The sequence below is a fragment of the Alexandromys fortis genome, unplaced genomic scaffold, assembly GCF_014885135.2.
Source record: "Alexandromys fortis isolate MF-2015 unplaced genomic scaffold, M_Fortis_MF-2015_v1.1 scaffold_41, whole genome shotgun sequence".
In the NCBI taxonomy this organism is placed as follows: domain Eukaryota; kingdom Metazoa; phylum Chordata; class Mammalia; order Rodentia; family Cricetidae; genus Alexandromys; species Alexandromys fortis.
This window is the reverse complement of record NW_026067923.1, coordinates 5373902-5385874: the sequence shown is the minus strand read 5'-3', so window position 1 is coordinate 5385874 and position 11973 is coordinate 5373902. Positions and strand designations below refer to the sequence as shown.

At 40.4% G+C, this 11973-nt stretch overlaps 1 protein-coding gene and 1 long non-coding RNA gene across 2 annotated transcripts in view; one reads left to right on the top strand and one right to left on the bottom strand.

Annotated features, from left to right (window-relative positions):
• Window positions 1-3578: 3578 nt before the first annotated feature.
• Window positions 3579-9884, top strand: LOC126501409 (uncharacterized). The gene is made up of 2 exons (XR_007591670.1): window positions 3579-8254; window positions 8344-9884. It is a non-coding gene; the product is annotated as an uncharacterized lncRNA (long non-coding RNA).
• Ube2w (ubiquitin conjugating enzyme E2 W) overlaps window positions 6892-11973 on the bottom strand; it is a 49759-nt gene continuing 44677 nt past the window's right edge. Inside the window, exon 6 of the mRNA XM_050142065.1 lies at window positions 6892-10688. Coding sequence (XP_049998022.1) covers window positions 10675-10688 — 14 coding nt within the window. The 3' untranslated portion in view covers window positions 6892-10674. The remainder of the gene's footprint in view (window positions 10689-11973) is intronic.

Below are 11973 nucleotides of genomic sequence, written 5' to 3'. Positions count from 1 at the left end.
CCCCCCCCCCCCCCCCCCGCTACTATAAGCTTTCTTCCAAGTTACCACTGATCAGTTAATTGTTGTTCTTGTGACAGCATCTCATCTGTAGCCAGTCCAGACGGGCCTTAATTTGTGATCTTCCTGCCTCTGCCTCCTGAGTACACAGATTATAGGCATTGGCCGCCATACCTGTCATCTGTGAAAGTTTTAACAAGGTCACAAGATCCCAGTGGCAGGGACTTTTCAAACCCCATCTGTAATATGCGATGGAGTCCTTAAGAAGCAGATAATGAGTGATCGTGTCCCCAAGTCCCAGCTTACCTTCTCCTTGCACCACACTCGGTGCCAACGGTGTTGGTCTGGCACCTCCAGGAAACAGACACTGCAGTTAGGAGGGCGAGAGGACTGTTAGTTTGTGAAAGATCCAGAAGTCTGAGCTGGAGAAACCAAGCCACAATGGAGATGTGAAACATGAAGGGAAGTACAGGAAAGCCAATTTGGACCCTAAAGGATATCAACTATTGTCCTGCCAAAAGCCCAGGGACAGCTGAGGAAGCCATGTCCTGATAATGCAGCCACTGTAGGAACCTCATATCCCTCTGTGACATCTAGTTCTACTGGAGTGTCTTTCAACATGTAAGAAAGTGAAATGTGGAATTCATTCAAACAGAACTGAAATAAGCATTGGGACTGATAAACCAGCTGTGCTTGAAAACCCAACATCTTTTTAAATTTTTTAAAAAAGATGTGTTTGAGTGTTTTGTCTACATATACTTATGTGTACCACATGCATGCCCACAGAGGTCATAAAAACACATCAGATCCACTGGAACTCAAGTTGCAGATGGTGAGCTATGAACTGAACCCAGGTCCTCTGCAAAAGCCACCACGCCAGCCCACAAATCTTTTTTTTTTTTTTAAATAAAGCAATTAGTGTAGGGAAATGGCTTGAGTGAAATTACTTAGGTATTTGGCAGACATTAGTACGCTAGTTATATATTTATATAACATGCTAAGCTGCAAACATGAAAAGCATGCTGTAAGCATGGCCGTAGCTGAGAAGATGTAAAACATATCTGGGCATGTTCTTGCTAGGATGAAGAGCCAGTATACAATGGCATAAGAAACAAAGAGGCAGCACAACAGAATTAAATCACCAAATTAAGAGCATGCTCTAAGAACAAAATACACACAAAACCAGCTACACACATAAAATATGGCTCGTAACAAAAGTCATGTGTACTAACGTCTCCAATCTTGCTTAAAATGGCAAAACCCTTCTAAAGCAGACGTATGTTCTCAAACTGAATGTCAGCATGAAGTGGAGTTAAGTGTGCCGTTAGGTACCTGCAAGGAACTCCTGGAGCCAGGCAATAGTTTAAATCTCTCAAACCCACAGGGAAGTTTCAACTCACTCATAGATTATTTCACTAGTAAGACAATTCTTGCTACTGCATGACGTTATCTTTGAAAAATCTTGAAACAAAAAACAACGATCCAAACATTTGATTATGTGACTGCTGCAGGAACCTAGGGAGGCAGCATGGCCAGCACAGTGAGGTCCCAGGGACTCGACCAGCCTGTGACTGGGTGCCATCGTTTCTAAAGGGACCCTAAACAAGCACCCAAGCAAGGCTAGCCACGCTATCCTCTCTGAAAATGTCCCGAGGACACAAGCAGTTTGAGTTGGGCTCAGCTCAGCGGTGGAAATGAAGACTGTGTCTCTACTCTGGAGGTGACTCAGCCACCTACCTGGTTCCATCCCGTTTCTCCAATCCTCTGCAGTCCACCCGCCTCACCGCGGTACTCACCTGCCCCTTGCCCCTCTCCCCCAGCCTCTACACTTCTGACGTTGGCTACTGTCCTTCAACACTCAGCTTTCAAGTCACGACACCACTTTTTACAAACAATTTCTTTTTATCAGATACTGGCGTTGACAACAGCTTGTGTGTGCTCGCGCACGTGCGCAGGAGAGGGTTTTACTTTTCACGAAGTACAGCTTTCTACTTACTTCCCTTATGGCATAAGCCTTTTCGAGGTCTGTGTCCTCTCCTACACGTACTTCCCTACTTGGCCAATGAGACAATCTGCTCAGCAAGTATCTGTTTAATGTGGGTCAGAGTTATGACTCACTGTTCCCGGAATGTACTGAGTTTAAAACACCTATCTTCTTATCCATGAATAACTCAAGGCAAGCAATTTGCCTCTGGGATAAGGTAGTGATGTGATAAACACTTCAAATGGGCAAAAATAATAAAGTAATGATTCAAGAGCAAATTTCTCAAGACTCTGGGACAAGGAGGGAACTGTTCTATGGACTCCTCTCATGGTGGTCTGTATATTTTTCTCAAAAGACAGGATTAAAGCTATAAACATAGTGCACAGGAGATGGCTCACTGATTAAGAGCACTGGCTGTTCTTCAAAAGGTCCTGAGTTCAATTCCCAGCAGGCACAAGAAGCACAAGTGTCTACAGCTGTAGTCCCATTGGATCAGACACCCTCTTCTGGTGTACATAATACCCATATACATAAACAAATCTTTTTTTAAAAAAAAGATACAAGTATAATCTATTCAAGACACATTTATTAAAAACCCAAATACTTAGTACTATCTCTTATGGGCTGGGATCACCCATACAATTGCAGTGGTCTACCTATGATCAGAGGACACGGGACACAGGACTGGGAGGAGGGAAGACAGGACAGCTTTACTAGCTGAATGTAACACAACCTTCGGGTAGAAAAGCAGATGCTGGGGCCCGGGAATGGCTCAGCTGGTAACAGCCCTTGCTGCTCTTGCAGAGGACTTGGACTCAGTCCCCAGTACCGGAACAGCAGCTCACTGTTAGGGGAGGTCCTGCAGATCCTACAGCCACTTTGATTCTGGAGGGCTAGCACCTGGCTTTATCTGCCTTTTGTGACTGCTACCTTTTGTCTCCAGTACCTTCTGTTTGAAGTATGTAAATCTTACCTGAGAGTTTCCTAAAGACTCAGGGCCTATGCAAAACCTTGGTTGTGGGAGGACTGGCAAACTAAGATGTCTCTTAGATACGGTTCTGGTGTGTGGAAACTGACTGGCTAAAGGTGTGAAATGTGGACTGGTAAAAAAGCCCTTGCTAAGGTACAAGTCAGTCCACCAGAGGCTGATCCCCTGCAGCTGGAAAGACGAAAACATCATCCTTGGAGTGCTTGTGTCTTCTTTCCACGGACCCGCGTGAACCCACACCTGATACAACAGCTCACAATGACTCAGGGGTTCAGTAACCCTCACTTGCAGGCACTGCCCAAAAATGCATGCACACACAACAGTAAAAATAAACCTATCCCCATCCCCATCCCCACAAGGTTTCCTTGTGTAGCCCTGGCTATCTTGGAACTAATTCTGTGGACAGACTGGCCTTGAACTCACAGAAGTCTGCCCCCCCCCCCCCACTGCTGAGATTAAAGGTGTGTGCCACTACCGCCCTGCTGATAAACTTTTTTTTTTTTTTTAAAGGCAGATTCTGGGCCTTTGATCCAAGAACATCAGCAAAATACAGTCTTGTGTTACTACGACTTCAGAACAAGACTTGGTAGTGGCCAAGAGCAGCCTGGGGAGTCTAGGCAGGTGATGGATACCCATAAAGACCAGGGAACTGGAGAGAGGGAGATGGACTCACTAAGACTTGATAAGAAATGTGGGAAAGGATTTGGTGAACTGTCAGACTCTTGGGTAATCAGAACAGAAAACACTGCCATCAAATTACAACAGCAAAGATAGAAATTTGCTTTTATTGGAGTAGGAGTAGAGATTCCAAGTTTGTTCATGTTGAGTTAAATATATGTAGGACATAGGTACCCATACCGGACTCTTGCCCAGTGACACGTAGCATCTTCAGTGTCCTCGGAGGTGAGGTAGACATGAAAGGTACTTTCTACCCTGGAGTTGTTGTACTTTCCTTTCCCTAAGAATTTCTGGTGTTCCTTACTGAAAACGGCACACGGGTTTTCCCATGTATGCACCTTGCATTCATCCAATAATACTTTTTAAAATAACATAAGCAATCAAAGAATACTTGAAGGGATTTGCACCAAGGCAGAAACAGAACACCCAGGCAGTCGAATACTGTGGCTCTGTCCTTACCTATTCAAGCACACGGCGCTGACCTTTCAACTCGGTTGTTTTCATTGGACAGCAGGTTGCCTATCAGCGGAAGGACTTTAAAGACACACATATAATCACAGCAGTCTGAACTAGTGGAGAAAAGTCAGACCTCCCGTGGGAAGCAGGAAATACCTTAAGGATTGTGGAGAATGGCAAAGTAAAAGCAAGCTGCTGCCTCTGTCTGGCCGTCTATGGAGCGTGCTGACAGAGGACTAAGGTGTTCCCCAGACAAGCAGGTCTCCTGAGGAAAAAGAAGCTAGTTCAAGCTCACTGATCCCCTCCCTGCCTGTCTGGAGTGATGCAGCAACAGCCCTTCTGCTAATTTCCTTCTCTCTTCTTGTAGCTTCAAGAATCTCTCATCTTAGTCAGCTGACAGTTGGTACACTCAGGAAAGCATCCAGGAATTTTTTATATTGTGCCCTTATTAACCATAACACTTCTTAAGTTAAGCAACGTTAGACACATGGCAGCTCTAAGTGTCCAGGTCTCAATTTCTAATTCCCAAATCTTCCCCTCCCCTGCCACTGTTTTTGCCCCACCCCAAGACAAGAGTTTCACTATGTAGCCCTGGCTGTCCTGGAACTATGTAGATCAGGCTAACCTCAAACTCAGAGATCCGCCTGCCTCTGCCTTCTAAGGGCTGGGGTAGAAGGCGTGCAGCACCATCCCTGGTATGCCCTGTCACTTTTTAATAAGATTTACGCTTTGTTCAGTTTCAAGATTAGGGGCTGAGGCTAGGCAGGAGACAGTGCTGAGCTACATCTCCAGTCCTTTTAAATGTGGGGGAGAAGGGCTTAGTAAGTTACCAGGCTGTCCTGAATTATAGATGCTATCTTCCCGGCACAGGCACAGCACCTGACCAGGACTGGCTTCACCGAAACACGGAGTACCCATACTGAGTAACGAGCACCTGTGAATAAGCAACTCTAGGGACGCCCTTCATGCCGTGCACTCGTTCTGGATAGATGCTATTTGTTTCCACCATCTTTTAAAAAATAGGCTTTCATATAGGAGACCCACTATACAAATTAAACTTCACATTATAAACTCTAAAGAACTCTATACTTATCCAATTTAGTATTCAAGTATACGGGGGTGGGGAGAGCAAATGACAACGCCTTTATTATTAAAGGTTACTAAGTTCCATAAAGCACACAAAGTAACCTATGTTCAACAAAAGGTTGGTACATGTATTGAAAAATATGTAACAAATCTGTCTGTCTTAATATTTACATTCTATTTAAAAGTAGTTACTTTACATATTTTTGCAATTTGATTTATAAAATATATATACCCAAATCCTCAAGCATGAACTTCCATTCCTAATCAAATGCACAATCTATACTGTGAACCAAACATTATGGCAGCAACAACATGAACAAATTCAATTTGACCTGAACATGTACTTAATTCGTGGCTACTAGGTAATTAGTTCCACTCAAATAATTCTTTACTGTGTGCCTGTGCATGTGTTTGCTGTTATTATGAAGAGACTTGCATCTTCATGACATCTGGTACAAATCTCACAACGCCTTCAGAGTCCTCTTGCAAGCTTTAAGACAGTGGAGGTTTTCAGTCTTTCTACAGACAGGGACTGTGACAAGTTACACGTCACACAAAGTCCAGAAAGAGTTTTCAGTATGCTTTGTCTTTGAGAAAACAACCTACATGATTGCATCAGCTAGTCCTGAAAACCCAGGTGGTGTGCTCACCAAGAGAGCAAGAACTCAGTCTCTGTCACCGCCAGCTCTTCACGCGCACTAGAGAGCCCAGGGGTGGGGAGACTTGAGTCTACTCAGGCCTTCCTTTCACACAATCAAAGCAGCGCAACGCAACTTAACTAACAGAAGTTTTTAGGACAATCTTATAATCACTCAGAGGTGAAAAACCACACGTTAAGTATCAACAACTCTGAGAACTGGAATAACTATTACCTCACTGACCAGATCAACGCACTTAGCAAAGAGCTAAGTCTGAAAAATTCAGATTCTCTGTGCCTCTAAAGAGAATGATGTCTAAAATTCTGTCTTTAAAGTTAATGAATAATTTATGCTGGGAAAAAAGTCACCCATAAATAATTTCAGGAAAATAACACCATATCTAAAGGTAAAAACAACTCAATGTGAGAAGCAGTAGACTCTGGGAGAGTCCCTATCTAAAAGGAAACAAGCAGAAACCCTCCATGTCACTACTGAGAAATTCAACCACAGGTCACAGCTTATTTCTGTCAATTACCCAATATATTTAACAACCTGCTGATGAAATGAAGTTAGGTACCAAAATAATAATGTTATTTATAGAAAGTAGTTTTTCTTAAAATTTCCAGATTTAATTTTAACAATATTCCATCCTAGATTCCCTAACTTAAAACAAAAACCAAAACCTAACTTCAAAGTCAGAAAAGTAAATTGTGGAAGACACTGAGCATCTGTGAGCAGAGGGGGAAAAAGGGAGCCCTCGGGAGGAAAACAAGGGCTGGAGCAGCTGCTGCAACAGACACCTTCGCAGGTCACAACTATGCCAAAGCCTTAGAGATCTTGGCACAACACGCACCAGAGCTGACTTTCAGGCTCTGGGGCCAACTGCTGGGCTCTGACATGGTGCAAATGGAGCTCAGGGCCTCCTCAGGGCAGCTGCCACTGAGTGACACTCTCAGCCCTAAAAATGAATCTTCAGAAAGGTACTTTTTGTAAACCAATTTACATGCATATTCAACTAAACATAATTATAAATGTTAAGCTTTCAACTAAGATATATAAAAAACTAATAAAAATAAAACCAACCTTTGAATACACAGTACCTCCTCTTCTACTCTTCTAAAAAGTTTTAACAAGTTTTAAACATTGCAATTCTCAAAAACAATAGGGTTTTTTAAAAGATTCCATTACCAGAAATAACTTATCTACATGCCACTGTTGTATCACTAATCATTTCTATTACTGCCAATTTATCTTTAATGGAACAAACCAGTCACTAGGTATCTGTTTTAGAATCTCAAAAAATTACTAACCATTGCAGGAAACTAATGATATGTGTGTGTTTGCATATATTTAAAGTCAGAAGGAGAAACAGTAAAGCACCCTAGTTACTCCTCTACACCCACTCGAAGGAACAAGGATCACCGCCCTTCTCCCCCGGACTGCTGACCACATAAAAGTGCCATCCCTTTCTCCCAGGGCTTGAAAAATGCTCTTTCCCGCTGGCTACACCAATAATTACACATTATACGATTTTAGCAGTAAATATTGACTTCTGAAGAGAACAACAAACTGCATCTTTACAAAATTTTCCCACAAAACTGAAAATAACTTTCTCCATTAAGACTATAGCATTTGTCTTTATTCATAAGGGCACCAAGTTCATAACTGCAGAAACAAGGAGCTGCGTGGGTCACAAGTGTTTAAAACGCTGGAGGGAGAGACAGACAGACAGACACAGACTTTAAGTGTAAAATATAATGTTGCAGGTTAGTACTCAATGGCGGGAATTCAGGGAGGAGGAAATGAGCTCAGAGTACCTCATATAAATTTCTTGTAATCCTGGTTCTCTTTCAATAATGTTACAGCAAAATATTTGTTTTATTGAAGCCACAATTTTCCCTCACCTGAACAATGACCCAGATACACATCTTACATCTTTAATAATGTCAAACAAATGCAAGTGTAAAAGAATTTTCAATGACTCCTAAATTCAAGGGAGTAGTATTAATCTGATTATTATTTATTAATAGTTGATGTTCCTATATTTTAGATATATATTCCTTGTTTCTTCACTTGGAACCAAAAGTAAACAAAAATTGTCTGGTTTCCACTCTTTCCGTCCATCTCGCTGAATCTGTGTTCTAGATCTGTACATACAAAGGTATAAAACACTGAGTCTGTGTTCTAGATCTGTACATACAGAGGCATAAAACACTGAATCTGTGTTCTAGATCTGTACACACAGAGGTACATTAAAACACTGAGTCTGTGTTCTAGATCTGTACGTACAGAGGTATTAAAACACTGAGTCTGTGTTCTAGATCTGTACATACAGAGGTATATTAAAACAGAGTCTGTGTTCTAGATCTGTACACACAGAGGTATATTAAAACAGTGAGTCTGTGTTCTAGATCTGTACACACAGAGGTATATTAAAACACTGAGTCTGTGTTCTAGATCTGTACACACAGAGGCATAAAACACTGAATCTGTGTTCTAGATCTGTACACACAGAGGTATATTAAAACACTGAATCCGTGTTCTAGATCTGTACATACAGAGGTATATTAAAACACTGAATCCGTGTTCTAGATCTGTACATACAGAGGTATATTAAAACACTGTCGTAAAGACAACTCAAGCTGGCACCTGATGCTACTGCACTGCTAATGCCTGGCCTGGCGTATCGATTCCTTTGGTGAATAAGCATCACAGTTCACTTCCCATGGGAGGATTTTAGTAAGAGGACTACGAACACAGAAAAGCTCCCCGTCTTGCCCCACCCTACCCTGAAAAAAATCAAGCTATTTAGTATTTTAGAGCAGCGACATAAAATATGGGAACACCTAATTTAGAGCTATAATTCCATATTAAAAGCAGTGGAAAACTAAGAATTTAAAGATTTTTTTTGTCTTAAATAGGCCAACTAATAAAACTAACGATGATCACCGGGAGAACTCATGCACATCCAGTCGACAGAAGAAAATGATTACAATCTTTAACAAATGACCATTGCTACCTAGCAGTATAAACAGGCTCCACAATTTGGTGGCTGGCCATAATTTTAATTTTTTTTCAAGTTATTTCTACAGCAGACATATTTTTGAAGTCTACCCACCCCTGAGTTCAGCAGTTATCTTTTAGAGTGTAAAATTATATGCCCTTAATTAACAACATGTACAAAGCTACAAAATGTCATCTACACAGAGATTAAAAACAATTTTTAAAATATTCTTTCCCAATCATCAGCTGGATGATCTTAGGGGTACATATGTCAGACCTTTCGGCCAACTGGCTTTAGTTTTTAAGCCCCAATCGATGAATAGAGTCACTGCAGGATATTCGAAGAGTGCAACAGTAAGGCATTAGTAAAAATGACATTGTCATAGAAACAGAGCTTGCATATGTGAAAAGGTAATTTATAAAATACATTAATTGATTCTTAAAAAGACCTAGTTGTAGCATCATTAACTTACATGGTACATGGTACTTAGAATGGAATCTTTCCAACAACCATCTTATAGATTAGATATAGACAGATAGACAAGTACAGATGACAGACAGAAAAACTTCATCTAGCGGTAAGCAAAATCTTTTCAACAAATAAAACAAATTCTTCCAAGAAAACCTGTATGGTTGTGTGAGACAAATCTGCAAACATATCATTTTATGGTGTTCTTTTGTCAAAATCTTAAAATAAAAATGTCCACACTCTTTTGTTAAAACATTAAGCCTCTGTCAAAAATGTATTTCTCATTTTAGGGTACAGGATTGAAGGACAAGATGATACAAGTAAAGAAAATTTACAAGAAAAAAACTTGACAAAAGTCTTTCAATTAAAGTACTGTAACATTCAAACAACTTAAAATGTAACAAAAGAAACAAGATTACAAACAAAAATGTTTATGGATTTCCAAACATAAATAAATGAAATAGTGTTTAGGCAGTAGGGCTCATGCTGATGGCTAGCAGGAAGTAACAGAGTGTAATATACTTGGGGGAAAAAAAAAACAGGCCCAAATGATGGGTGGCAGTAATTTAAGCATCACTGCCAACTTTTTACTTCCAAAATAAAGCCTTGGTTAAACCATTCACACCCTATATTATTCACACCTTCACTTCAGAGATTGAGGACTATATACAACAAATGAATTTATTTTCACCATAGGGATAACATATTGTACCTCTCTGCCAATGTTCCTTGAAAATTTCCATGTCAAAACAATTTGACAGCAGATATAAACAATTAAATAAATACACAATGATCTTTCTTACGGTCCTTTAAAGATGCATGTTATTTCATGCTGTTAGCCTTAGGATCACAGTGCATAGAATCCAAATATAAAGAGTTGGGGTGACTTTCAATATAATGTTGGATCCCTCACTTCCTTTCTAATCCCACGATAACCGATAAATTCATTTCATAGGCCCTATCATGCATTAATCACCAAGTGGCAGGAGTTAAGAAAATTCTTCCTGTTACAACGTCCATTGCCGGCAATGAACGTCCCCAGACCACCGAGGAAGTCACTGTTATTGCACAATACATGAGGACCTGGAACTTTTCCAAAAGCTTAAAAAAATAAAAATAAAAAATGGAATTATATTTGACATTTCCTGACGCCTGCATTAATACTGTATGACTAATAAAGCATGTCAGTTGCCTGGACTGAGCCAGCGATCAACATGCGCCCAGAATGCACACGAGTAAAAATGCAGTAAAAGGAAGTAGTCTTCATTGCCTATAGGTCACTTCCAGTCAAAGGTTAAAGTTCAAAGACTGAATGATCAAAGTGCTCATTTTCTCAGTAGGACTATCTTCTGCTACGAGGATGATAACAGTGGCATCAACAAGTATCATCTTTAAGAAAAGAAGAAAAAAGATAATTAAAAAGTTAAGCATGTGTAAGTATCTACAAGTTAATCTCATGTAGAAATAAAATCAAATAGTAAGAACATGGCTGATGTGACTTGCCTCTCTCAATCGTTACAAATAAAAATGTGCATTTAATTATATAGCGACAAGCAAACCAACCTTTATTCTTTCAAGGAATGAGAGTTTGCAAGAACTTTAAAATATTTGATTAGTATATCAGTTTAATTTAAAACAAGAAATTGCTATGCTAACGCAGTATGTATTTCAACACATCTTAAGAGTCTGTCTATAAGTGATACTAAAACAGCCATGCCATTTTACTCAAAATAATGTATCACGTGTTTGCAGTCTATGAGGCAACTCTTCAACAAGAACATACAAGTTTCAAATCAATCAATAGGCATTCAATGCTGTTAATGTCCCTTCAGGAAACTAATTTTAAGAAGTATATATACATGTGCAAGGTCATTTAAAACCCCAAAGAATGGTTCTGTAATCCCTTCCGGTGGCCCCAGCATATTATACTTAGATAGTACATAACTGTAGTGTCCATGACTTATTTCACAAAACTGTATCTGAGGAATTTGAGGAGTTCCTTTCAGAAAGAGGCTGCCAGCTAGTGACACTCCTAAGAGCTGTGAAAGCGGTTACAAGGAGAACTCAGAAAACACTGGCCAAATGTTTACCAAATAATTCCATGTCAAGGCTGATGTAGTGATAATAAAATGTCCACAGATAAACATCAAATGGAGACCGTTATGCTAGGAGAATTCATGGATTATATTCATGGTAAAATAAATTAGATTTTAAAAATAAATCATGACTTGGTGATATAGGTCAGTGGCACAGTATTTTCCTAACCTTGGGCATAGGTTAATAATTTAAAAATAAAAAATAAGCAAGTATATAGCCCTAGGCCCAAATCCCAGCAAAAACAATAGACAAAGAGCCCAAGAGATTTTAAGTATGCAGCCAGTCTGGGCTGCATGGGGAGACCTTCTATCAAAACAGGACAAACAGACTGGAGGGGCGGCTTGGAGGCTAAGTGCTTCTGTAGAGCACCACAGTTCCAGCCCCAGTACCCATGCTGGGCAGCTCACAACTTACGTTATTCGAGCCCTTTCCTACCCTTGAGAGCATAAACAACACACACACACACAAAAATATGACATTTTTTGAGACAGGGTTCATACAGCCCAAGCTGGTCTCAACTTTGCTGAGTAGCCAGGGCAGATTTTGAGATCACCTTCCTGCATCGAGATCCTAAGTG